At 43.5% G+C, this 27605-nt stretch overlaps 1 protein-coding gene across 1 annotated transcript; it reads right to left on the bottom strand.

The window, feature by feature from the left end:
- On the bottom strand, positions 1-27605 carry tmem163a (transmembrane protein 163a). The gene is made up of 8 exons (XM_084688057.1): positions 26991-27605; positions 24672-24791; positions 7614-7657; positions 6976-7067; positions 5873-5969; positions 3252-3363; positions 2892-3033; positions 1-2671 (listed from the first exon to the last, which is right to left on the bottom strand). The coding sequence occupies exons 1-8, from the start codon at positions 27169-27171 to the stop codon at positions 2611-2613; spliced, it is 849 nt and encodes a 282-aa protein (XP_084544183.1). The 5' UTR covers positions 27172-27605; the 3' UTR covers positions 1-2610.

The following is a 27605-nucleotide window of genomic DNA, read 5'->3' as shown; positions in this document are numbered from 1 at the left end:
TTTATTACTCAATAAACGTTGCTTTAATGACAAGAAGCTTCCACACTGTCATACATAAATTAACCTTGTTTGACTTAATTTATAATATTTTTTTATTATTTACAATCACACAAATAGTTCTACTTTCAAGTTGTTCAGAGACTTATTGTATATCTTACTGTAAGTGTCCATAGGTGTGTGTGTGTGTGTGTGTGTGTGTGTGTGTGTGTGTGTGTGTGTGTGAAGAGATAGTTTGAAAGTATAATATGTGTGAATGCATCTTGAAGAAGCTCAGGGAAGTTGTAAAATGTTGCATTAGGTCTGGGTCTGCCAGCCCATGCAAAGCTAAGCATTGAAAACAGTTAGTATTGCTATCATAGAACTTCATGTAATGACGAGTAAAAAGTTTGTACTATGTTTACTCACAGACACTGCACTTTGTGAGGTCATAAGGTGTCTGTCTATGCCCACCTACTTTACAGCGCATATGTTTTTATGTGTCCCTGTCTATCTTCAATACAAAGCCTTTGTGAGGTATAATACATAGGCCAGTGTATTCATCAAGTAATTAATACCTTAACAATTTTTGAAATGTGGTTTTACAAGTATGCTGAACGAGAAGAGTTACATTTGGGAACGCTGCCATCTAGTGACATTCCAGAGAAACACAGTCACTCAATGGCGTCATTTAAAATGAGATATCCACCATATAAATATTGCTTCTAACACCAGTGAATTTCACAGCTATATTATGTTCAGCTGACAATATACAGATTTTACTTCATAGAGGGGGTCTTCACACACACTGACCCCTGTTTCATGGCAACAGCACTGAAATGTGCCAATCTCAATAAAATGATAGTGACAACATTTGATATTTCATTTTCAAACTGTTCTATTTGATTTGATTAAACACATTAGTTCAATAACATTTGGGAATATTATAGAAAGCATGCTAATCTTTCTATAGTTATAAATATCCCTACTTAGCAACTGACCCCCTGCCTAGATTGACAGTTTGCATGTCAAAGATGTGCTTATCATTGGGTATCTGTTTACACATGTATGATTGTCTTGTTTGGGCTGTGACCAGTACAAATCTGTGTGCTGTTGGTGAGTTGAGAAAAGTAAAGTGTGATCAAATCACACTCCTGGTTCTCTAAGATAAACAAACTCTCAAAGGTTACTCATTTTACAGTGCATCAACTCAACAAGAGATTTACTTACAGTGTAAAGATTTAAGGATACAAATTACAGTATAATCTAATAATCTATGTTTAGAGCAAACAACACTAGAAATATTGAATCTGTAACTTTGACCATTGCTACCAGTTCTCAACTAATTCTACATTGACAAGCTTTTAACCAGTCACATTTAGACAGTACTGCACACACTACCTACTGTATGACTGCCTCTACTGTACCGACTGTTAACTGTCTATCAAACATGTATATGTCCTATATTTACACCAACATTTGGAAACAATTAAATTGTCTGATTATGCTTCATATTCATCAAGGTAAATGCAAGCAAACAGTACTAGAGGGAGAGATCTCAATGGTCTGACTTGAGGGCTGATTCTGCTTCCAGTTACCAGGGCAGTCAGAGGTTTGTGCTGCACAGTACGTCAGGGTGGTTGTGCTTGCCGAAGACTTGCTAAAGACTGTTTGTGCGTAGCAGCCAGACGCTACCAAGGTAAATATTTATAAAACTGATTTTCAGGACAAATATCTGTCATGACTCAATCAATCAACAAAGCATGTCAGGTCATTGTTGTACTGACATTTCTTAGTGTACACTAGACAGATTGGTCTAACCAAAAGCAGTATTTGTTAATATAGTTGAAAACATTGCAGGATAACAATATTCATGTACCTCATCCCTATGCTGTAAACATATCAAACAAGATGTAAATAAATCTTTGTAAACAAACAAACAAAACATATTGATAAATAACTGATATATTCCACATGTCTGGCACTGGAAGCTTTGGCCTGTAGCCTCTGAGAGGGGCTGAGTCCAGCACAGTCCCAGGAGAGCTAACTCTTTGGAAAGGCTCCTTATTGAATGACCCGGCAAGGCAGGGGTTGTTACGATCTCATCACAGGATTCTCAATCATGACACAAAGAAGAAAAATCACAAATTTCTCTGTAATTTGGAGGGAACCAAATGAGCTTCATATCAAAGGCTTGTTATAAGCAGCAGGGGTGTGGAACAATCCCCAACACTGACACACTCATCATCCAACCTCATCTTTCTCTACATCCACTTCAACCCTCTCTTCCCGAGATCTCTCCAGTGGCTGTGAAGGACAGAAGATGTTAAGAGGGGAGAAAGAGTAGCAGATGAGGGTGGTGAGGAAGCTAAATGTCACTTGCTGGCTTTTACAGTAGATGGACCAAGAAAAACGTAGTTCATTACATATGCCCTCCAAGTCTCTCCAGGCATGAGTGTGCTTGTGCTTTGTCTGTGTGTTTGAGTGTGTACTGTATGTGTGTGTTTGTGTGTGTGTGCTGCTGAGTGTGTGTTTCCTGTACAGTGTGTGTGTGTGTGTGTGTGTGTGTGCAAGACAGGAGGACAGTGTGACGTGAGGAATGCAGGTGACAATCTTCCCCATCTGTCGTGTGAATCACTCGAAGCGTTCGTAGTTCCTGGTCTGTCTGAAACGTGGAACCATGTCCACCAGCAGTCTGAGAGGAGAAAACAAACACAGAACAGTGCAGCTTGATGTTAGATCATTTAAGTCAGCATGTGTACAATCCTAATGTGATGTGTTCGTCAATGGATGGTGCCTGGTTTCATAGCTGTGACCTGTGACTGTGTATATTTGTTTGTATGCTAGTGTGCATGTGCATTTGTCTGTGCCTGTCTGTCTGTGTGTGTGTGTGTGTGTGTGAGAGAGATTCTCACTTGACTCCGTAGGCCAGGATGATCAGTCCTATGAGGACTCCAAAGGTGCCGTCGAGGTACCAGATGTTGGGGTGGTGTCGGAAGACCTCAGCGCTCACCAGGATGGAGAAGCCCATGGTGCCTCCCACCATGGAGTTAAAACCTGCCTCAGAGACAAAGACCCAGAGTCAGGGGCACTTGGATGTCCGAAACACAATAACATGTTGGTTGCTTGCTGTAAAGTGAGGACTAGGCTGGGAAAGAATCTTGAAAAGTGATTTTGCTCTTACAGTCTTGTACTATTGTTTGTGTCTGTGTGCGGGTGGGGGGTGGGCGGGCGGGGGGGGGGGGGGGGTGTTTGTGTGAGTGCACGTAGCCTACCATCAGTAATAAGTGCTCTACTGGTGAGCACTCTTCCCAGCATGAACTTGAGCCCTGCGAGGATAATACATACGATCCCACTGACAATAGACACGCTGAAGAGGAAGTCGTCCTGAGGACAGAGAGAGACAGACAAGGGAAAAGAGAAGGAGAGAGAGAGAGAGAGAAAGAAAGAACGTAAGGAAGAGAGAGAGAGACAGGGTGAGTGTTAATGTGGCACAAACATCCATTTCGAATGAGTGTTCCACAATGCACACATGCAGTACTCAGCTTCGTCATCAATATTGTATACTGGACTGCAGCTAGGCTGGCAGGCAGAACACGAGCTCCACAAGGTCAGCAAGAAGGCAACGTCCCTAACTGGGGAGAAACATTCTATGTTTTGGGGGACTTCCGATCTTGTCCATGAAAAATAGTAGCGGGTATACAGTCTACAATTATCATTCTACTTTTCTAATCAGGCACAGATTTGGACATCCCTAAAACAGGACAATGCTCCACATTTGAGTGACTGCGCTAAGAACCCTGTGACCCTACACAGGGTTCTCTGCTCATTCTAATATCTCCATTCTTCTTTGACCTTAGTACAGTCTGACCTACAGCAGGGTGACCTATGACCCCTGACCCCTATCCCCAGGAGCTCTCTTCCAACCCCAGCGCTAACCAGCTAATCCTGTCAGCGTGATGAATGGCCTATGGTAGGAACTCCATGCAGACCTCAGGGGCCAGAGCTGATTTGGCCGGGAGCCAATAGAGCCTGCTTGAGAGAGAGAGAGAGAGAGAGAGAGAGAGAGAGAGAGAGAGAGAGAGAGAGAGAGAGAGAGAGAGAGAGAGCAGGAAGAGAGTGTGTGAGAGAGAGAGAGAGAGAGAGAGAGAGAGAGAGAGAGAGAGAGAGAGAGAGAGAGAGAGAGAGAGATGGACTGTGTATGTATATACACATACACAAATATACACATACAGTATACAGTTTATGAAGATATGCATGTATAGTATGTTTGTATGTGTGCTGTATGTATTTTTTGCAAGTTCACTCTGGCAATGTTTTGGCACAAAAGAGAAAGAGGGAAGAGAGACACAGAGAACAGAGAGATAGAAGAAACAGACAGGCAGAGACGGAAAAATCAAGGATATTCACAGAGCCTACCAATGGTAGCCTACCAAAACGGATACGATTTGCAGATGTGTGTGTATTTCAGACATGAGAGTCGGGACAGATCAACTCCAATGAACGCACAGTAGATTCTTGACTGATTCCTGACAGGTGACACTGTCACCCTAACCCCACATCTGGTTCAAAGTTAAAGCATTGGCCTCACTCTGCCTCCACGACCAGAACTGGAGCAAAGAGGATTTGGGTGCCTCGTTCACATTTACAGTAAGAAGAGGAACAGATGCAGGAACAGAGTCTATATATCAGATGTGAGTGAGACAGAAAGAGAGAGTGAACAGAAAAATGACTGATATTTTTAGAACTCGCTTGCGATCACCAAAAAGAAGCGCTAATGGGCCCTTTCTGGACGGATTGTCCACCCGAGCCAAAGACCTGCAGCACTGATTAACATAATGGGGCTGGCAGTTCAAACTGAAACATCTCGCCTTCCCGCTGTTCTCATTCATTTTCTATATTTCACCTCACTCCTCTCCTTGCTGTAGTTTCCTCTCCCGCTCCATTCCCCCCTCAACGTTTCTCCAACACGTCCTCTCTGTGTCTTTCTCCTCACTCTCTTCCTCTCTCTGTCTGTCGTTCTCCTCACTCTATTCCTCTCTCCCCCACTATCCTGATGAACAGGGATGAAGCAGAGCTGTGGGCTGGAGGGAGATCCGGGAGCTGTGCCCGTGGCACTAATATGTGTCTAATTGGCCATTTTCAGACCGGTGCCTACATCACACAACAGCTGTGAAAGAGCCTCTGGTTGCTAAGGAGAAGAATGATTTGCTTCCATTGGGATTAGCTTCTGTTATGTTGACTGTCCCCTGGCCCCCCGCATTAGCGTCTAAATACTGGTCTTTGGTGACCGACAGAAAGAGCCAAAGCTAACCTGCACTGTTAGATCTACACAGGTTGGTTATGTATACCATCGTTCAAAGAGCAACACTGACAACAACATATATTCGGATTATTCCATGTTTGCCAATGTTCCCCATGGACTGAGAAAGCTTCACAGGTTTTGTGAGGAGCATAGTGCCAAAAACAGCGTTGGAAAGCATCACGTGTGACAGCTCTTTATTCACACAGAGGCTGTGAACACCAGGCTGATGTGACACCTCTCTCAGATCTCTGATGTTAGACGTGCTCATATGAAGAGGCTGTGAAAGGGGTGTGTGCCTGGCAACAGAGAGACAAAACTATTCTGGGACGCATGAGCGTCATGAAGGCGGCCGCTTCGTGTGCTTTGCTTCCCTACCGTAGCTTAGGCAGGCCTACAGTCGTACTACATCATACAGGCAGGTGAGAGAGTAATAGGGAGAGAGAGGGAGAGAGAGAGAGAGAGAGAGAGAGAGAGAGAGAGAGAGAGAGAGAGAGAGAGAGAGGAAGGTAAGTGTACAGTACCGGTGAGACTGAAGGTTGCTGAGAAGGACAGTGTTCACATATGTGTTTGTTTGTCTATGTAGTTTCTTACCACTTCAGGAAGTAGTTTGGTGGCCAGGTCATGAATGGCCTTCCCCAGAATGCAGAAGGAAGAGAGGATGAACACCACGCCAAGAATCACACATGCTCTGTGGACACAAATATTTGTTTCATGGATATATTCCTGCAGCATCTGTCCCAATATAGTAATGTACTAAAATAACAGCATTTTGGGAATTCGGTACAGTGCAGTATGTGGAGTTCTTTCTCCCAAGCCCTGACATTGGGTGCATGACAGCAACAAGTGGCATGAGTAATGAGGAATTGAGACCTGAGGCCGGGTGAGAATCCCGGTGAGCACTGTAACAGTGGTATGAAGAAAAGCTTTCATTAAAATACAATCAGCCAAGTTCACAAAAATTGAGTTTCATGACATCCCCATGCAGCAAGCCAGCAGCAGCTGTGTCTGTGTGTCTTTGCTGAAGCTGGGGTGATTTGTTCCCATTAAACAGCAGAGCTTCTCCTTAGTTTAGAGCAGCAGGTTTACAGGGTACAGCTTGGGCTGCTGGGGATCCTGAAGTCTGCTTTCTCTATGGCCATCTATCTACCTCGGACACACCTGCTGTGAGGGAGGACAATATCTACATAATCCCTGCCCCCACAACATCCCACCCTCATCCTTCACCCATCTCATTCATTCATTTCATCCACTCACCCATCCATCTATCCATAGTCCCCACATCAACATCTAACAATCCCTCCTTCCCCTTCTCCCTCCTCCTCCTCGCAGGGCTGGAGCTAGCCCTAGACAGGGAGCCGTTAGCGGAAATACAGTGTGATGGATGGCATACTCGGGTCTTTTATCATTATGGCAGAGATACAGTGGAGGAAGTGCTTTGAGTGTACCAGGAACAAGGCTGCCAGGACACAAGCAATGTGTTAACTTGGAGGAAGATGTAAACACAGAAGGCCAGGCCTCCACAAACAGCGCATCAGCAAAATAACATCCCATATGGCCCGATACAGGATGCTGGTGCTGTACACAGGTAGATTCAAAGCAAGGCCATTTGAAGTCTCTTCTCCGATGCGGGTGTACGCCACTTCTACAGTTCAAGTTACGAACGGCTCAAACGTGTCAAAAAGCATCTTACTCACATGTATTCTCTATGGGCGGAATGCACAGCAGCTGCGTTGCTATAGCGCCACAGCACGATTATAGATGAGAGCACGTCCAGTGAGGCGTCAAACTAGAAGATAATCTGCCATTAGATGTGTGAAACATAGCCTGTCACATACAATGCATATACCACATACCTGCATGTCCAAACCAGAGGAACATTACACCATTACATAATCTATGGAACTGTTCATTAAAGTTGACACTCAAGGCAAACTCTCTTGCCTGAAGGCAACTTAAGAAAAACAATGTTGTGCTCTAACTGCAATTCCAATGAGCAATGGTACCCAGTAACCAGATAGTGATTACACAACATAACGAGATTGTGAGAAAAAAAACATTTGAAATCCAGTTTACAGCCAGCATTACAGCTTCTCTGGGATTCTTTATTGAAGACATTCTTTAATACTTAAACTGAGAGAGTGGGTCAGGTTAGATATATGGTCGATGTGTCTTTTTATTGCTTTATTGTAATAATGTTTGTGTGTCCTTGGTGTTCTCCCATGAAACTCAGTTACCTAGGAAACAATGGCAGCAGTGGGCTGTTGGTGAGCATTAATAGACAAGCAGTGTGACTTGTGACTAATTAATACATGTAAATGGGAGAGGGACTCACAGCAAATCCAAAGGCTGACGCGCTGTGTCTCATGAATGAAACAGCTGCAGGGAACAGAAAGAGAAAACATTTATGATGGAATTCCAAATCTTATAATATTTAACACATTCATATTCATGTTGTATGGTATGATTGAAGACCTACTTTTCATTAGGTCTTCATTATGTTAATTATAATACTTCACTCTAATTCTCTCCACTATGAGTACTTAATAATTGTGGATTCATTTTGTTCCTGTTAACTCGGAAATCAAAACATTGATAACCCATCTCTTTATAGTTCTTTGCATTATAATGATCACACCTCAAGGGTCAACATGAATTAAACATAATTATACAGTCCACCAGAATTTTTTGGGGGTACGTCTAGCAGGTATAACGTATGAAAATTAACGGTTTACAAGAAGACAGAGCAACAATCTTTGTTTTTTTCAACCCTTGCTAATCAACAATGCATTAGCAAGGGTTTTACAGCGTGTCTGTTTTAAACCTCAACATATTTATAAAAGAATATACCATCAACAAGACTTCTGTCTTGTCCTTGTGTGGGGTATTAGGTTTCACCTCTCTCTCTCAATTTTTCTCTCTCTCTCTTTTTCTCTCTGTCTCTCTCTCCCTCCATCTCTCCCTCTCTCTCTGTCTCTCTTTCTCTTATCTCCCTTACTTTCTCTATCTGTTTTCAGGGCACAGTCCCACGAGAGCACTCGTCGCCAGGCAGATCACTATGGAAACGGGCGATGTGAGGGCAAGCTGGAGTTTGTTTGTGTTAACTTCAGCTGGGCTTTCATCTCCTCCTCTCTCGATCGTTTGATCGGCCTCTACAAGTCTGTCGCAGGAGCTGTTGTTTCCTATCCTCTCTCCTCTCAGCTTTCAAGACTGATTAAAATGTCTTTTGAAAGCACAAGTACAGTTGAATGTCACCATGACAATGACGTGATGGGCTCTTGTATATCCATTGTACAAATGATTGTTGTATAATGTGCAAACAATGCGTCAACAAAAGTCCCAGACCACTGTACATCACCCACACAACCTTCTTTAGAGAACAAGGCTGCAGGGTCTTTCATGTCCACATAGACACGGTATCCTTCTGGCTGAGGTTTCCATGGAGGAGGCCAGTGAAGCAGAGAAGTGGGTCAGGCAGTGTAAGCCTCTACGTGTGACTGTCTACATTCCTGGGGCCTGACGCTGCAGTAGGGTGTGGAGAGGAACAGGGTGTCCACCAGGGGACCGGGCCTTTCATCCTGTCCAAATGAGGAGTATCTCTGTACAAACTGTCCATATCTACAGTATGTCCTGCTTATCTTCATGTGCGCTTTACAAGTCGACACCACACGTATATCTACTGTTGTCTCTGTTCCATGAAAGGGAAGAGGATTGTCGCCACATTCAGTTTTATGACTGTCGGGTCATGTGTTGATTCAGCTCTGCGTGGCGTCCCAAGGCAGCAGTGGTTGTGCTGCTGTGGGAAGAGCAGAGTGAGCCCTGCTGGAGATGACAGGGTTTGATGAAAAGAAGCTCATAAAGGAGGAATTAGCTCTGCTGATGACAGATACACATATATCTAACAGGGAGGCAAGTGTTGGCTGGGAGGCTGAGGGTGTGGGGGAACTTGGATTGTGTGTGTGCGTGCGTGGGGGGGGGGGGGGCGGGGGGTAGGAGGTGAGGGGTGTGCCGGCCGAGTCGTTTCTGTTCCAAACGAAGGCACTTGTTATTAACGAGGACTCTTGTTTTCGGTGGTATCGATCATTGCACTGATCGATTCACCCAACTGTTAAACAACTGCTCTCTCAATCGTTCAGCTCTCCTCTGGAGAAGTGGAGTCACGCAGGCAGAGCCGCCTCACGGTTACCTTAGCTTCCTGTTTTGGGAAATAGGATTTTACTTGGCCCTCAAGAGCTGTAAACACCAGACTCTTACACTGTTTAGCAATGGTAATGACTTTGGCAAGAAGTCTAGTGATCTGAGTGTTATGTAATCTCTGGTCAGATGCTGGCTTTGTTGGCAAGAGTGGAGGTTCTGTGCTCAGGGACGCAAGTCGCAACAAACAAAAGTAACTGCAGTCTCTTTCTGGTTTTTCTGCTCATTTTTCTGCTCATTTAAAGCCATGTGTAGCCAATAACTTTAGACTGACTGTTTGGCTTCATCACTAAACTGTTTGATCCATCTGAGCTCAGGCAGCACCTTAGCACTAAGACCTGAGGCATTATGATTCCACTCACTCACTGAACCACCTCCACTACCCTAGCTTAGATGTGGTTCTGTTTATGAGTTTTCCTTGATCTGTAACAGCCTGTTTCCCTCCATCCCAAAAGGAAACCAATCGATTCCCATCTAACAATAATTTAACTAATTTAACCAAACTAATTATCTATTGATCTGCATCAGGCCTGTTAACTGGAGTATCACACGGAAATCCCTCATTCCAAACCTCGTCTCCATTGGCTGCTTTGATAAATAGCTCTGGGAATCATTTGCACCTAACGAGAACTGTAATTACTTCCCCTCTCGCCCCCAGGGTGAGACGCAGATAGAAAGTAGGGTGTGAGATTACATTACTGGGCGGGTGAAGGTGGGGCGAGAGCGAGGATTGAGATGGGGGAGACCATCGTCTGAGCAGGCAAGCCATGCAAGTCAATGATGCTGGGCTCCATTCAGAGGACTCATCATAGATAATCTCCTTTCATATTGCCTCCCTCCTCCAGATGCGTGACAGATTGTCTAGATGCAGAGAGAGAGAAAGATAGAGAGAGGGAGAGGGTGAAGGGTGTTCCCGCATTCATTCGCACGATGTGTGGTGAGGTGTGAGGTTTTAAGTTTGTTAAGGAGCATTAATCCAGCTTTTACTCTTTGGTTGGTCTCCAGTCTGCGGCAGCTCATTATAACTTAATGAACAGCTTTTAGATGGCCTTTTATTAGGTCTCAGAGCATCCATAACTTCCCCTACACACATGCACACACACACGTGCACACACATGCGTGCACACACACACCCACCCACCCTCGCAACCTCACAGGGAGTCCAGTATAGAAGTAGTCCCATCCCAAGTGGCTGCGCCCCGCTGCTCAGCTGCAATATGTTGTGTTAAATAATTCAGGACCTACTGTTCTGTGCAGCAGTGGGCCGCTCCGGTTGAGTGCTCCCCTGTATAACACTCTGCTGGGCACGACTAGCTCTCCTCCCTCCCCCCCCTATCCTCCTCCTCCTGCCTCCATCATCCTCCTTCCTCTACCCACATTCTCCTCCCTCTCCCTCTCCTACCCACCATCCTCCTCCTCCTAGGCCCTATATCCCCTTATGCCCTCTGTTACAAACCCTCCCCCAGGGGGACGGTGTGCCCAGGGCGGGAAAGGGGAATGTAACCCTGCTGACCCACGCCCGTACAGTAAGAGGGTAGATGTATGAAGGGAACATGATGGTAACATACTTGATTTTTTACTGCTGCTGCTTTTTCTACAGGCACACTTGCACTTAGAGATTCATGTTGTTTAAATTGTAACTTTCTAACTACATGCTCTTATGGTTCTTCCCTTTGGCACTCATTTTTTGGTTGTTCACAATGTGTGCTTCTTGTTTTGGCTACTCTCAATGCTTTGGCTCTATCTTGTTGTTATTATCAGTGACTTGTGCACTTTGTAAAGCTCTCTCTTGGAAGTCGCTTTGGATAAAAGTGTCTGCTAAATGAATAAATGTAAATATAAACATACGTGATGGGAGTGTAGACCCATGTGTGGTTTGCCTCTCCACTTTTCCCTTGCCAGGGATAAAACCAAAGGCTTGTGTGTAGGTGCAAAAAGGAATAAATACTTTCTTTGACAAAGAGTAAATCATAAATGTACGAACACAATCACAAAGTCACTAACAAAGGTGCGATGAAGAATCTCAAAAACACAAGGTTGTGGACAACACAGCTCTCCTGGGGTGTTGAGGAGAGGGGCCTTTGTAGGCAAAGTTGGGGGATGCTGATTGGTTGTTATAGAGAGGACAGATGAGTGGTTAGCTGAGGGAACCAGAAGGGACCAATCAGGAATCAGGAAGCTTTGAGCTCAAGTGGAAGACAAAAAGACGGGGAGAAAACACCAAACGAAACACAAAGCCACACCCTCATCTCTTACAGGAACTTCATTCTGCCTTCAAACATTCAACTAGGGAGAACCCCTCTAAACTCCCTCCTCCCCCTTCCTCCTCTCCCTTCAGGCTCCTCCCCCAACTGCCTCTCCCTTATTGCTGTTAGAGGTGCCACCTGAGATGTGGCTGGGATGTTGTCAGAGCACAGCATATAATACAGGCAGTGCCAGCTCCAAACTGGATCGCCTGAGTACCTCACGACTTTTGGGGGGACTACAGATGCTAATTACATGAAAGCTATTATCTGGTAGGGGTGCATCAAATAGCGACCTTTATATTTTAAATTGCAAATACTGCCTTTAAAATAAAACAAATAAATACAGACTGAGGGAGCCCACTGAGAATAAAACAAACTCAACCGAGGGTACATGCCTTGTAAGCCCACAGAGTTGCAATGTCTCCTGAGTAAATGGCTTGACATTAGTGGGGATCATCACGCTGTGTGTCATGCAGGACACCTCGGTGCTTCCTCCCTCTAAATGCCAGTGTTGGCATTAGGCCCAGCAGCATCTCCTTCACCTTCCCAGGGTCTGTTGTTGTTCACTACAATCACTGAGAGAAGCTCAGAGCAACCCTCTGAACATGAAATATCAACTCACCACTGATTCTAGCCCTAATTAAATCCCAGAGGACTTTCTCTACCGTAACTGCAGACAGCCCTAAGCTTTCGCTTCATTCTTAGCAAAAAAACAACAACTTCTTTCTGCAAATCCGTAGAGTAAACTTTCAAATTGCCTGCACATTGCTGACTAGTTATACTGCATACTCCTTTGAAAAGCATATTTGCATTACAGAGGATCTAGCAGTGAGGAACAGTTAGAGCTCCAACTGATCTGATGTACATTGTACTGTGGGAGGGGGTTGGGTGTGCAGCGACATGACAACTGAAGAATTTAGGACAAATATGATGTAATTTACAGCCTTTTTTATGGCTATCTTTTATTCTAGCATCAGCCACACAGGCAGACTTGGAGAAGGGAGTCAGTTTCAACATGAGTCATTAAGGATTCAGAGGAGGTTAATGTGGCTAAGGATGAGGCTGGTCTAGTGTTACCCCAGGGAAAGATTGTTCAAACAATTCCCTTGGGAATTACATTGCGAGTTGAAAAGGGTAAAGAGTACAGAATGCACACTGTACACACAATGAAGAACAATTCAATTCACACTCAAATCACATAGGCACTGTGAGGTCAATCTACTTCACATTAGGCCAAATAACTTTGCACCGCTGTTTACTTAACCAGTATTTACTTGTAAATCTTTAAGGACCATAAATTGCCCCTGGCATAAACTGCACAGCAGTAGCTTGAAATCAAACCGCTTAGACCTCATTATCCAGGCTCAGTCTGGGCTAATTTGAGAAGTCTAGTGGTACAAAGTGGGAAATATAAAAGGTTGAAAGTTATCAGTGACACTTTCAGTTCAGTACTCTATTTCAGTTTATTTTGGTTTGAGCTTAGATGCTCAAACAGCTAACATTGTTCATATCTCCCTAATCCTCCCATCCCCTTCAGCCTGTCCCTGTTCCGTCAGACCCTGTTGAAATCGTAGAGGCTCTCTCACTCCCTTGCTGTCTGTCTGTCTGTCTGTCCGTCCGTCTGTCCTTTTCACACTATAGAGGCAACAATCCTTGGAGTGTTGGTGTGGTTTCGCCTGCCTGCTCTGGCCTGCCTGCTGTTTCCTGCCTGTTTCAGTACTCGCACAACTTGATGTCCCAATTATTTATGTTAAACAACCTCCTTGGTGTATTTGGTTTTAATTACTTGGTTAACAAGTACTATTTTGATCATTGTACGCTCATTTGACCTTGTTTGGTACTGTTCAACCTGCTCGGATCAAAGGGTTGCACAATCAGATTTTCACACATTAGGCTGTGCCGCTGCTGTGTTAACTTGGCATTACTAACATGTTGAAGTCATGTGAGTCATTTGAAAAGGTTACTGATGATTATTCTGCAAAGGAAAGCTGGTTGGTTTCACTATGTCTTCCTGAAAGTCAGAGGACAGTTTACAAGGCATTGATGCTCATAAGTCACAGCCACATTGTCGATATCATCATCATCGTAATATGAGCTTTGTAGCTGTCAGTTGCTGAAACAAGTGGGTTTCATCTGATCGATGAACAATCAGTTCATCTGGCAAATAAGGCAGTTAGTTACACATTAGTTCAGTGACTCAGTTTGTCAGCCTTGAAAGAGCTGTATTGGTGACATCCAGGCTATCAACAAGATGTACACAGCCAGCTCTTGAGGCATGTCTGCGTGCTGCTGTTTATCGATGTAATGACTTTTGTCTGGATGCAGCCTCTGGCGAAGCCAGCTGGCCATTGCCCCAACATCCATCACTCTACATCCATCACTCCTGGACAACTGCATGAGAGAATAACACTGCTGCTGTATATCTACAATCTAGTTCTTTACACACGCGGGTAAAAACACACAGCCAGGTATACAAAGGTATAGTACACACACACAAACTGGTGGTACTGGTTGAGGTAATTGGACAAAGGAATGATTCTTTAACGATGATGGTACACAAGAGAGCTAACTGGGACAGATATGCATCCGTCATACAAAGTGATCCACTTGTCCAGCCTTCGGAGCATGCTTGACCTTGGGAAGATGCTGATTAGAACAGCAGTGAGTAAACACGGGAGGACATTCATTTTCACTGCTTACTGAAGCTGAAGAGAGCAACCTTTTGTTTTGTGGCTTACCCAATAATCAATTCAAAGTTCTGTAAACGAGCATGTCGTTATTCTGATCCCACAATGCGTGGTGGTTAGAAGTTTTATAATGATGAGGTTTAAGGCAGCCTCTTGCATAATCAGACAGAGACTCATGGGGTCTAAAGACGAAAGACTGCTTCTCACTGGGGGGTACGGGGTATCACTTCTGTCATAACAAACAAACTTGATTCTTTTCCAAGTATGGTTTGTAGGAAATCAAAGGAGTTGCAATAAATATGTTTTGATTCATTCTTTCTTTGATCTAACTAGGCTACACCAAATTAATATTTCAAGCCAAGACAGTGAACATGACATTTCCCTGAATAAATTATAACGGTATGTGAAAACTCGAGCACCTGAGCGTGTCTTTCACCTCTACAAGAACGAGATGTTTTTGTACTGCCTGTTTCACCTTTGTCTCTCTAAAAATTGATTGTCCATTCTTCTGAATTATGTGGTGCAGACAACACTCATGGTACCTGCAGTGTGTTGTGTTGCATCTCTATGTCCGTCAGTCTGGGTTCTCAGATAAAGGCTTGGTTTACACAGGATAAAACTCATGAGAAGTGCAGTCAAGACCAGATCGGTAGAGCGTTTCACCGGTTTAGTCCATAACTAATCATTGCAGTGATATTAATGTGTGCCACTATACCACAGGAACAATGATGAGGAGTGTCTCTGTAATCAAACACAACACAAACAAGGCTTGAGACATCGTTAATCAACACTAATTGTCTGATGTCATTGGTACAGTGAGTCATCCATCATACCAGTCATTGGCAAGGCCTAATTAAACGCTCCCAGAGCAAGAGACAATGTATTTTCTTTCTCAGATAGTAATTCTGTAAAACAACACTCCAGCAATTCACTCCTAACAGGTTGAAGAAACATATCAGTGAGTTTTTATGAAATGTTCAACAGTACTAAGACACAGCCTTTAAAAGCTGTAACATACAACCTAACAATTCCATAGGGCCATACAATGCTTGCTTTAGGTATGAAACATGATAGCTTGTCAAGGGCATTAAATCAATGAGTCTCTCTGGGTAGTTATAACTATAAGAAATCACATTTGGTGAGGAAAACGTTCAGTGCAAAGGTACTTCATGACATGATCCTTTTTTGATGAAATCTGTGAAAAACAAATGTATACAAAATGTTCAAGAAATCCTATTTGTATCAAGTCATATTAAAGGATGTAATATAAGATAATGGGATGGACTAACTGATAAACAGAAGGCTGGATGAGTCAGATGTTCCCTTTCCTTGCTGCCAAGAGGGCCTAGCCCTCACAGCACTAGGGGGGGCAAGTAATGGGTGACTGCAGACAGAAAGCCTACCATTCACACTCCACAGCCACACCTCTCATGACAGCCTTGTTATCCTCATTTCCTCCCCTGGCAACCAATAGAGGCATGGTACGCTCTACCAACCAATAGGATGGCCAGCTCTACCCCTTTCTAAAAACTTTTTACAACACCGATACATCACGGACTAATCCAAACTCTAAAAACAGGCAACTAAAAACTCACACTGTCAACCAACACCTAAAAAAACATTCCTTCCTTGCTGAAAAATTAATAGTTTCCAACGCTGACTCAGTGCCCGAATCTATTTTGATTCTATTGTCGATTTTCAATGTCTCTGTCTCTCCGCTTTTAGAGGATGGAAAAAGGTGCGTCCTTTGAGGTCCCTCCAGTCTTGCAGCTACCCCCCCTCACACCTTGCCAAAAAGACGGTGGAGGAGAGAAAAGAGAGGATGTGACTGGACAAAAGCGAGAGCAAAGAGATGGATGGCTAACAAAGGAATTGAAACCTTCAGTGCTGTCGAATATCATTTTCACGCCAAAGTGTCGAGTTGTCTGTTTTAGTCGCTAGATTTATTTTCGGACAGAACAAAGTACGAACTACTGTCACAAGAAGCTGAATCTTCTGCATTTTAGAAGTCATGTGGCTTGTACACAGTACTCAAGTTTAGTTTTTAAATCCACCAAGATGAAATACCGGCCAGGGAGGAATTGTAAGCAACAATTGCTTCAGTGGAATAATACTAAAGTTGAGACCATCTAACACAAAAAAAAAACACAAGAATGCCGTATCTTGTTGTGGGCTGATCTTAGGGTGGTCATAATGTTGACAGTAAAACAAGCCAACGCTATTAATTCACGGTGTAGCTCATACAAATTTCACAAACTCATAAATTCCAATGCATGACAGTTGTCTAGACATAAAGCATAGAGGTTGCAAGAGGTTTCTCATAAACAAATTATAGAAATTCTAAAGGAAAATGTTGGACTAATATTGTATACTTCTGTTGCTTTATATTGTGTGTATTTCACGTGTATGAGATGTGCCAAGAGGACAGTGCAACTCTGTGTCATTGAGTTCCATCTGACCGAGACATGGCACAGACTGAAGGACCCTTGATTGTCTAAGGAAAAGGTGGCCCTGTGATTGCCTGTGAATTGAGTGCAAGTCAGATGTCTCAAGAGCGGTATGTGTTCAAGAGCATGCTTTAATATATCCTGCTATGTATCCAAGAAATTCAGACAGAGCAGGAATACACTTGCTTTCAACCTTTCAGCTGCAAATTGATATATGGCAATCAATACTATATCAGAGTGGATATACTGAATCCATGCCACCACTATGTGACTTCTCACACATTTTACTCATCCCAATATACCTTTATATAACCAAAGAAATGACCATGATGGTTGTCTTGGCAGCTGCTCCAGTCCTTTTAATGAGTCTCACTAATAATACCCCATTATTCTCACGTAGATGGAAGAGGACTAAAGTCATAGTCAGATGATGAGGATGATGAATATTATCTTTGTCTCTCTCTTTGCCCAAACCCTCTCCCCAAGAGCCTGCTCACAGTCTAAGATGACTTCTGTTAGGAAGCAGAAGATGATCAATCTGATGAAGGTCAGTGGTTACATACAGTACTGTGCATTATGAATAAAGGAAAGATTGCCTTCCCTCCTGGTGCCAGTTAATGCACACTGTAATACATTTGCAAGTTAAGAAATTTGGTTGACACAAAGAACCAGGCTCCTTCATAATAGACAAAGATGTTCTTTTCACTAAATGGATGAAAATGTGACATTTCTCTGAGAAACCTATTTTTTTTAGATCTCTCTGCTGATAAAGACAGCACATTACCTTCCTAGTGCATAACATTTATTTTTAAAGCAACTAAGATACCCAGTGATTGGATGAGTTTCATGTTGACGGTGGCAGTTTGTTTGTGTGCTCCAGACTGTTAATAATTCAGCTCTTGCCCTCCGTTGAGGGACAGGGGAGGTGAGTAGAGTGGGTTCTGATCTAATGACACAGCTGGTCTTGAGGGTGAGAGGTGAGAATAGCATCATGGATAAACTCACCAGATCTGGACTCTGAGGAGAGGGCAGAGCCCTAGCCGATATACCAGACAAGGCTGAGATATCCGGGCCACCTAAAGTGGGTGTGAAATTCTGCACATCCTCATCAGCTATGTGGGACATCGCACAACCACACACTACACAAACTCTCACAGATGCACATGTAACACACACACACATGCATTCACACACATACACACCGCCCTCCCCTGTGGCACGTCCCCCATCACACCCTACACTCTCACTCTGTTTTCAGCCTGGTAGGAATATAAATAGCTGGTGCTGATAAGAGCAAAGAAAATACTGGGATGATCTTCAACAGATGGATGAACAGAAGGGAAATATTTAATAATTACCTCAAGTGAAAACGTTTGAGATGCCCACAAATATGGATTCTTGTGCGTTTCAAATGACCTGCATAAAAACCTCAACTTCCCCAGACCGGAGACGCACATTTAAAGCTGCACTGGTACATGCTTCCACCTCAAAACACAGCTGACCAAGTGATAGTGACTCAGGCTGTTATTGTAAGACCACTACTTTGTCTCCTGTTAGGAATACCACCCAGGGCCACGTGTGATACAACAGAGTCATAATACCTGATTGGGCTAAAAAACAAGTCGCTCGATCGGACAGTAAATCAGGTTAATCAGCTCATACTCTAACCCAGTAACAGGAGTTGAGGGCTGGGTCTCCATGGTCTCTTATTGATTCCTCCCATCCTCGCTCGTCCTCTGGAGGAGGAGGCGAGGAGAGAGGATTCAAGGTTTGCCATTGTTCAACCGTTGCCGGTTCCTGATGGTAAAGGATGGGTAGCCTCTGCCTGACATCTCTGATAGGAAGGCGCTGTGCAGGTGCACACTGTTGCCAAGGGGACCAGACGAGAGCACACATAAAAAATGGGGCCATTGGCTCCCCGCCTCCGGCATGAAGCTTACTCAACCTTTGCACACCTGCACCTTGACTAAATGTACAGAACACACACAGTACCTCTCGCTACGCTGGTCAATGGACCTATAAACAAACACACATGCATGCTCGTACAAACGAGCATGTGGTGAGTGCAGCGGGGAACATTTGTGCCATGGGTTTGTTTCGTGTAAATTAATCTATTTTAGTCTGTGTAAGCTCTCTGAGTGTAACAGCACGGAAGAGTAAATTAGTGTGATGGTGAGATTAGCATCAGTATGCTCTCAGAGTTCTTTTAGTGGGCAGTGGTTAGTAGTCTGGGATGAATTCTTACCCACAGACTCCCCAGATTAGACCTAATGTGACTAATCCCATAAGAAGTGTACATCAGGGTGTGGTATTAATGTGAATCTAAACCCAAGGCCTTACCACCAGTGATCCATTTACTGAAGTATCAGATAAACAACTACTTACAACAAATACAACAAACAATAAAACACTGAGACAAACGGTTCCATTATTCTACTACAATATGTGAACTTCTTTCTTTGTAACAAACTGTGCTTTATGTATGACAAAAAACAATACTTATAGCTGTAAAACGGGGAAGGCCTGATTTGCAATGACATGCTTCAATAGATTTACCAGGAGGGGGGGAGGGACACAAGGGCCAAGGTGACAGAGACCACACAGGTTTCAGTCTCAAACTATATCCAGATACTACTTGCGTGTAGTCATGTCACTACTTATGACATCATTATTGATCTTGGTAGATACATAGATAATCACTTTCTAACTACTACCAGCTAAATGTTGACAGTAGGCACACCATTCTCCCTCCGGAGCAATAAAGAACACATTAGGGGAAGACTTACAGCAGCGTGTAATGTGAGGGAGAGGGACGTTTCTGTGAATCTGGAGATCTCACGGACAGAGTCACATGCCCAGTGTTCCACGCTGTGTGTCAGGATGGAGACTTGTCGCTTCTGAGATGAGGAAACACTGTTTAACGGTCAGAGGCCTTGCACAATTCATCACACTTGTGTTGTTGGAAAGACTCGAGTTTGATGGTCAGAGGCCCTTGTAATCAATAAACAAGATACACATACACACACAGCCATGCCTGTTGCCGGTTATGGTCTGCATTGTAAGGATGACTTTGCTGGTTGTTGAGTCGCTGTGTCATTGTTGCGTCATGGAGAGAGGAAAGTGTTTCGCGTGACGCCTGGCAGGAGTCATACTTCCTGTATCAGCCACTCATCGCTGTCCTGTTGTTTACACTGAGGATTTCTGACTTTGGGATCCATATAACACACTATACACATCACATCAAATCGCTGTGTATGAAAATGTTACCTATCCGGCAACATTCCAAACGTCAACAAGGGCATGTTCAATTGGGCATGCACAACCTCTAACTGCCATTGTTAAGCTCCCAAGAAATGTGGGAGAAAACTCATGACCAAACATAAAGTTACATGTTGATTCCCTTTCAGCATTGTACACTGTTACAATACTGACAAGATGGGACCTTATGCACTCCAGGAATGTAGATGAGCAGACCGATGTCTATTGTGTGATTCCTTATCTAACTAAAATGGTCATTTCAATATCCTGAAGTGAAACAGTTCATTGACTTGTTACGTTTGAAACATTTCATGAGTCCCACGTGAGAGTAGATTTCTAATAAGTAAATATCCTGTGAGAGACTTGGCTAGTGTCTTCAGTAATGTAGGAGTCAGAGACACTGGTATTGTTACTGGTGTGTCTTTCTACAGGGAGTAAGAGAAAGAACAGCGGTAGTTTATCTGTCTGCAGTCCAGTAATCTAGGCCAACCTAATAGAGACATATTCATTCAAACAGCAGACTCAGGGGCTGCTGCATAAATGGCCATCTGAAAACCACAGCGTTTGTGAGGAACATTGCTACCTTTATACGAAAATCACTCCTAGCAACCTCTATTAAACGACAACGGCATGGCTACAATAAAGCATGAGAAATGGTCAATGATTGCCAAACACTTGAGCTTGTATGCTCCTTTCGACCTCAATCTCACACACACAAAGACACATGTTTCAGAGGAAACTTGTCCGTCCAGACATGCCTCTGGCCATGATACGATGGCAGTGATCGTCAGCTTGTAGAACAGAGAAACCGAGAAGCGGTATCATGTTTCTCCTCAGTTAGCTCAGGGTGAGGTGTCACTTCAGACTTTGATCATGAGATCTGCTCCATCAGTCAGTCCTGTCTTCTCCACAGCAAAGAACTACAGTAGCTGCAGCTGCAGGGAGAAGCTGCACTGCAGGCTCTGGTCTAGGATCAGCAAGGCTTACTCAGGCTTATTGCTTGCACATCTCGTCCATGGGACAACCATTGCTTGCCATCCATTTTACTCCAATCATGATGAAAAACAACCAAGGGATGGGTCTTTTTATATACACTTCAGCATGGAATCCACCAGAATAACAAAGTAGTAGGTCAGTCAAGGGATGATGTCTGGTGTAGAAGCAGACCTTGTGGAAGGACTCATACAACACACATTGTTGTGAAGACACTCAGACGTTTTCCATAAAGTAGTTAATGTATAATGTTGTAATCAAGGTACTGCAGCTGATTGTAAATAACACTTAGATGTTATTATTATTATTATTAAGGAAAAACATATGCATATATGAAACATTTCAAATGCATTCCATTTTGTATTCCTATGCCTAGTTGTCCATCATTTCCCACTGCTTGGCATTTACCAACAGAAATAGGTTACAGCAACATACACGTATGAAAACAAGCATGAATAAATAAGCATGTGTTCCTCCCCGGAATAGACAGAGCTTAAGAATGATCGAGAAAGAGAGAGCAGGTGAGAGTGTTTTACTTCTCAGAAAGTCTTCCAGCCTCCCAAAGAGTCTGTCACAAGCAGCATTGTAATATTCACCACCGGTCAATAAGAGACATCAGTTAGAGACACGAGAAGGGAAGAGATGGTTCCTTCTGTTCTGGTCTGGCATTTCCTCCTTTGTGCCATGCTAAGCAGCTATTTCACCATAACCGTCACGTCTTTCTATGTCACATCCTGTCAGAGAAAAAGCTGTCTGTATAGATGTGTATCAAATTAAATAATAACACTGCAGCATAAACACAACCATCTAAAGGCTTATTTCAAAATATAAGTACAATCAAACAAAATTCTAACAACATCAATACTTGGTCTTCTATTCAAAATTGGAAGCCAGCATCTTATTCATCCAGCATGCATAGAGTAGATTGTAGACTGTCATGCTGAAGGGAGGACAGACTTAATGCTATCTGATCATCTGTAAGAGATGGATTGATATTCAGTCTCCACCACTCCTCTCTAAAAGCACTTGGGAGGCTGCTGTCTACCTTAAGTGTGCTCATTCGATTTGAAGTTGACAGGAAACACACAGGGAATGGAGTGAAGGGAAGAGGGGTAGTGGGTGGAGGAGGAGGAGGAGGAGGAGGGGGAGGCGAAAGTAGAGGAGGAAGAGGTGGAGATGAGAAGCAGCAGCAGGAGGCTACAAGGTGCAAGGCGGGAGCGCCTGTCTGGTGGTTTGTGAGAGCTGGCTAATGTTTCATTTCAAAACAGGCAGACGGCTGTCGGACCAGGAAACACAATACCAGCGCACAAGACCTTGACGTCTGGAACAGGCTGCCTCCTCCCATGATGATTTGGGCACATTTTGATGACAAAAAAATATGAAGCCAAAGGATTTTTCTTGCTGTTTTAATGCTCATCGGACATTCAGTTCACAGATTGACAAGCATTTGCCCACCTAACCATGGAGTCAGTGCTTCCCCCCCGTGTACACTCATGGTGCTCAACTGGATGAGCAATAAACCAAACTACAGTGTTTATTTTTATCTTGTGTGCTTGTGTTAAGAGTGTAACTAGGTTAAAGCAAACTAATTAGACTGCTCTGAGAGATGGTAGCCTGGGTGAGAGGATGGAGAGGAGGGCTCCTCTGGTCTCTCAGCTCGTCTCCCAGCCAAATTAGCTCCCTGCATGTTTCATGGGGGTTCATGGACCACGCTTAAAAAGTCCTCAGATGGGAGGTTTTGTTTTTTCCAGCCCAGATCCCTCCCTTCCTCCCTTTTCTTCCACCCAAGCTCCTCACATGACATCGAATGGGAACTGGCAGGGGGACAGATTGATCGAGCAGCAGCCTGTTTGTTACTGGGCCATTTCTACGACAGTGCTAAAGGGCCTGCATTCTCTCTGGAACCAGCCCCGCTAGAGGAGGCTCTCTCTGAATATCGAGCAGCTTCGCTGAGGTCTGCTTAGCACGCAGAATACAAATGGTTCACATTAATGGTATTCTCTGCATAACGGAATACCCCATTTAATATTCAGTTAATGAGGTCTATTCCATTACTGCAGTGCGAGGGTGTGAGGCTTAACGGGTTACAATGAAAAGATTTAACAAAGATATGCAGTAGGTAGATAGGAATGATTATGAAAGAGTGACTCTAAATCAAAACAGCATCTCATTTAAGATAACATTCAGATGTATGTTTGGCTCATTGACATTAACTTCAAATCAATTCCAAATGTCATACTAATTGGTACCGCAATGGAATATAAATGAGGTTTCTCTGTTTACTACTCTCTCTCTGACAGACTTAAATTCTCTCAAATAACAACTCCCCCAAATGCACCGCAGTCTGATGCGAACTACTAAGAAGAAGATACACACACACACACACACAGAAAGACAAGGATAGAGACAAAGATAAAGATAGCTAGAGACACAGGCAGAAAGAAGATTCTCCTTAACTTGATAGTCCAGGTCGAGGTCTCTGCTTCGTGTTGCTCCCAGGCCTCCTCTCTATCTACCAGCCACATCTCCTGAAGACTATCTTAAACCATGCCCCATTTTGCCAGCTAATCTTCAAAAATCTGGATCATGAAAGGAATCCAAACATTGGGTTGTATTTCGCTCCATACTCAATTGCACATTTCAGACTAAAGAAAAAGTCATCTCCAAATGGAAGAAAGACACTTTGTGAGATCCTATAAAGGGTGTCCTCTTGGGACAGAGCTTAAAAGGTTACAGGGCAGCTGAGCTACCGCTCCCCGGAAAGTCAATCCTTCTAAGTGAATATGAAACACCAAAACAGTTGACCTGAACCTCTTCTAATCCACCGATAGGGTGTAGAGAAGCAACAAAGTTCATGTCCTAAGGGAGAGGTCTATATTCTAGGAGCTCAGACTAAACGGATTGTCACACATCATTGTCCAATGTCTGTCTGTCTCTCTCTCTCATTATTACTAGTATGTTATGTCAGAATGGGAGGCCCCTTCTCTGTCCTCTTCTAAAGGTTCCAGACCTACAGTAAAGTACCATCTCAAACCCAGGACAACCCTCCCTCCCCCCATTTGATCAATTATAAAACTGCAAACTTTGTAAAAAAAATAATATATATATATATATATATATATATTGCCAGATGGCTATTTTTTCTGAATTATTTGTGCCACGGCCAGAATATTTAGTTGGATTTATCATTTCATAGGGTTTTATGTGGGTAAATTATTTTTTAATCTTTTGGCCTTTTGGGAGGGTTCAAGAGCCCCACTGATTTACTCATACCAGATGTTCAGTGACAACTAAAATGGGTTGCATTTCAACAAACCAGACAAGCATCCGGCAATCATTGCATTTTGACCTGAGGCTACATCTAAGCCATAGTTATGAGAATATCAATGGAGGAGGACCACAAACTGTCAGTGTCTCTAACAATGTAACATCCTCTGAGATGAAGATTGAAGAACATTGCATCCTTGACCACAGTGGCCCCTTACGCAGTAGGTTTATCGGCCTCTTAAAGAAACAGATATTCATGTGTTGAATTCATGTGTTGACTGAGAAAGTGCTCTGTACTCACTGAAAGCTGCCACTGCCAGGATGAGGGTGACCACGATGGAGACCCAGGATACCCACAGGGCCTTCTTCCTGTAGCTCTGGGCCTCGTGGGGCTTCAGCCTCATGCTGCTCTCCAGCAGACCTGGGATCAGGTGAAACATCATATTAGTTCATGCTAGTGTGAAGAAGTAAGTAGTATATCAGCAGTAAGTAATAAGAAACCACAAGCTAAGACTCCCTCCAGAAGCATTCTGGGTTAGTTCCATGCCTCCTCCTCATGCATCCAGAAAGGACTGGGCTGTTGAGAATCTATTTTAGCAGTCGACATGAGAAAGTATGAGGTGACACACTGCCAGCTAGAAGGCAGTCATACCTAATCAGCTTGGCAAAACAGCTCTGTTAGACATGGCAGGGTAGACTAGTTCGCTGGAGTCTGTGATAGGGCTGAATTAAGTATGCTGGTAAGAGCAGTGCTGACAAGTGGCATAGTGATCGCCCAAGCAGGAAGGGAGAGAGAGAGAGAGAGAGAGAGAGAGAGAGAGAGAGAGAGAGAGAGAGAGAGACTAATAACCTTTGTCTATTTCTTAAGCCAAATTTTATCCTAGCCTTAATAGAAGGAGTCTATTGAAGACGTGGGAGTTTAGTGACAGATCTATGATCAGTATTTGAGGGGATTGCTAGCAGATTAGGTCAGGGCTCAAACAGGGATCGGATGCACTGACCCAGGACCACCTAGTCTGGCTGCATGATTGAGTGCTGTAAACAACGACCCCTGTTTGAGTCTCCCTAGGGATGAAAACAAGAACAGTCCAGGGGTCAAATCTGTCCACTATCTCACAATCTCTGGTCATCTTAAAAGTGGCCAGTCGATAGAATAACATGGACCTATGAAGTTCAGCAATACTTATTTAGTAGGGAATTTAGCATGAATTAAATATTAATACATCTATAATTGGATTTTGTTTGGCTGATGTAAATGTGTGAAGTGTATAATGTGATGCAGTTACTTTTCTATTTAAATATAAGTGTAAATATAATTTTTCATTGGATTGTGTTTTGCATGAGTGAGCCTTTGTAAGGTTTGGGGGGGAGGGGGGGAGGGGAAGTGAGGGAGAAGAGAATGCAGCCTTGCTCAACTCACATGTCTAGGATCAGCAGTGAGAGCATGTGCTCTACCCCCACTACACACACACACACACACACACACACACACACACACCTCCACATATACACAAACATACACGCACACAAAAACACTGGATAAATGAATTAGTAATGTACCCCAACACACACATTCACCCAGAAATTGTATTATTTCTCAAAGTGTCCTGAATGCCACAACTCAATTAAAAAGATTAATTATTCAAAACCTTGAATTGATTGCTTAAGGTTATTCCGGGTAACAAATGGGTAGGGTGGTGAACTTTACCAGAAATCTACAGTGGTGGAATGACTGGGACATCTCATGACACTTCGGTGTCACCACCAACCAACATGGAAAGATGGCTGGCCTGTTTGTCACTTGCATACTACAGTATGTTTTTGGAGAAACCTATTAAAACGACTGCAGTGATCTGTGAAAATCTACAGTCTCGAACTGAAGCTGACGGAGATGGAGGCAGCAGCCTATTTGGGTGGGTTGAGGTGGGGGGGGCGAATCAGGGCTTTTGAATGCAGACTCCTTTTTAATGCAAAAAATTACATTTTGTCCAATGTGTGTTAGCCTCTTGCTTATTCAAAACCGTTCTTGTTCAGTCTTTTAAGTCTTGTACTACTGAAAACGAGTCTGTCTAGAGGCACCCACTCGGTCGGACTCATGCCATTGAAATACAGATCCAAGAAAAACACAATATCAGTCAACAACTGGACATGGAGGAACATTGAGTCAATGACTAAAAGGATTACAAGGGTAGGCTAAGATAAATCTTCATATCCATGCAGGAATGTTTAGCACTTGATCTTTGCATTCTATGGAGGGATAAAGCAGGAACATGACTACAACTTGTGAGAGAGATCACATGTAGTGAAAATAAAACATGTACCGTTTAACCTAGTGGATTTTGGACCTGGGGATTTGCATCCCTTGAAAATATTTATAGGCAACAGAAACAACTTATTTCAGTGCCGCAACATCTGGCAGGGACTGATAAAATACAAATAAAAAGAATACAAATTATAAAACGTAGTATGTTGTAGACTGTGTGTTTATTATGTTGATCGATAAAGTGTTCCAAATTGCTTAGTGAGGGGTTTATACAGATAATCAAAACTTTCTAAAATGTGCAATTTGTAAACAACAAAACAAATACAGCCTTAACACAAAATGTAATGCCTGAAATACCTTGACCCTCAACACTGTCGGTGATTTTCATCTCTTGGTCCCGGTCCATACCAAAAGGATCGGCTTGACTCGGTCTTTTGGATAGATTGCCATCCGGAGCGCATTGTCCGTTTCGCACAGCTGAGGGATCTAGAATTGTGAGGTCCGGGACCGGATAGTCTTGAGCAGCTGGGTCGGTCATTGTAGTTTAGTTTGTAGGTCAGTATCCTCGCAAAATAAATGTCACAACGGAGTGCCAAGGCCAGCCATCCAGGGCGCGAATGCCACCGGTGTTGACTCTCGCAGAAGGGAGGAGATTTAGATCAACGTTATCTCACCAGCATCCGCAGCAGACCTCCTTTTCCGATGACAGCTCTCTACTAGTACGGAATGGGTTGCAGGAGTAGCAGCTTTTGAGACCACTTTGATTTGTTTCACTTCACTACTGTTGGTAGTTGATAGATTCAAACTGCGATGCGATGTTTTCGTCAATGGGAGGCGGTGGCACCAGTCCCCCCTCCCTTTACACTCTCGCCGTCTCGCGCATCATAGGCCTTTAGCAGAATGTTTTCGATTAATTCTATTCTGATTCTGAAAATCATTTTCATTATATTAAAACGTAATAATGTCCATCAT

This window comes from Hypomesus nipponensis, chromosome 23 (genome assembly GCF_054491055.1).
Source record: "Hypomesus nipponensis isolate SF chromosome 23, ASM5449105v1, whole genome shotgun sequence".
NCBI classification, from domain to species: Eukaryota; Metazoa; Chordata; class Actinopteri; order Osmeriformes; family Osmeridae; genus Hypomesus; species Hypomesus nipponensis.
This window is presented reverse-complemented; position numbering and strand designations above follow the sequence as displayed.

Coding starts and splice junctions, on each gene's coding strand:
- tmem163a (XM_084688057.1), bottom strand. CDS start 27,171: ATGACCGACCCAGCTGCTCAAGACTATCCGGTCCCGGACCTCACAATT. Junction 3,364..5,872: donor CCAAACTACTTCCTGAAGTG/GTAAGAAACTAC, acceptor CTCTGTCCTCAG/GACGACTTCCTCTTCAGCGT. Junction 3,034..3,251: donor TAGAGCACTTATTACTGATG/GTAGGCTACGTG, acceptor TCTCTGAGGCAG/GTTTTAACTCCATGGTGGGA.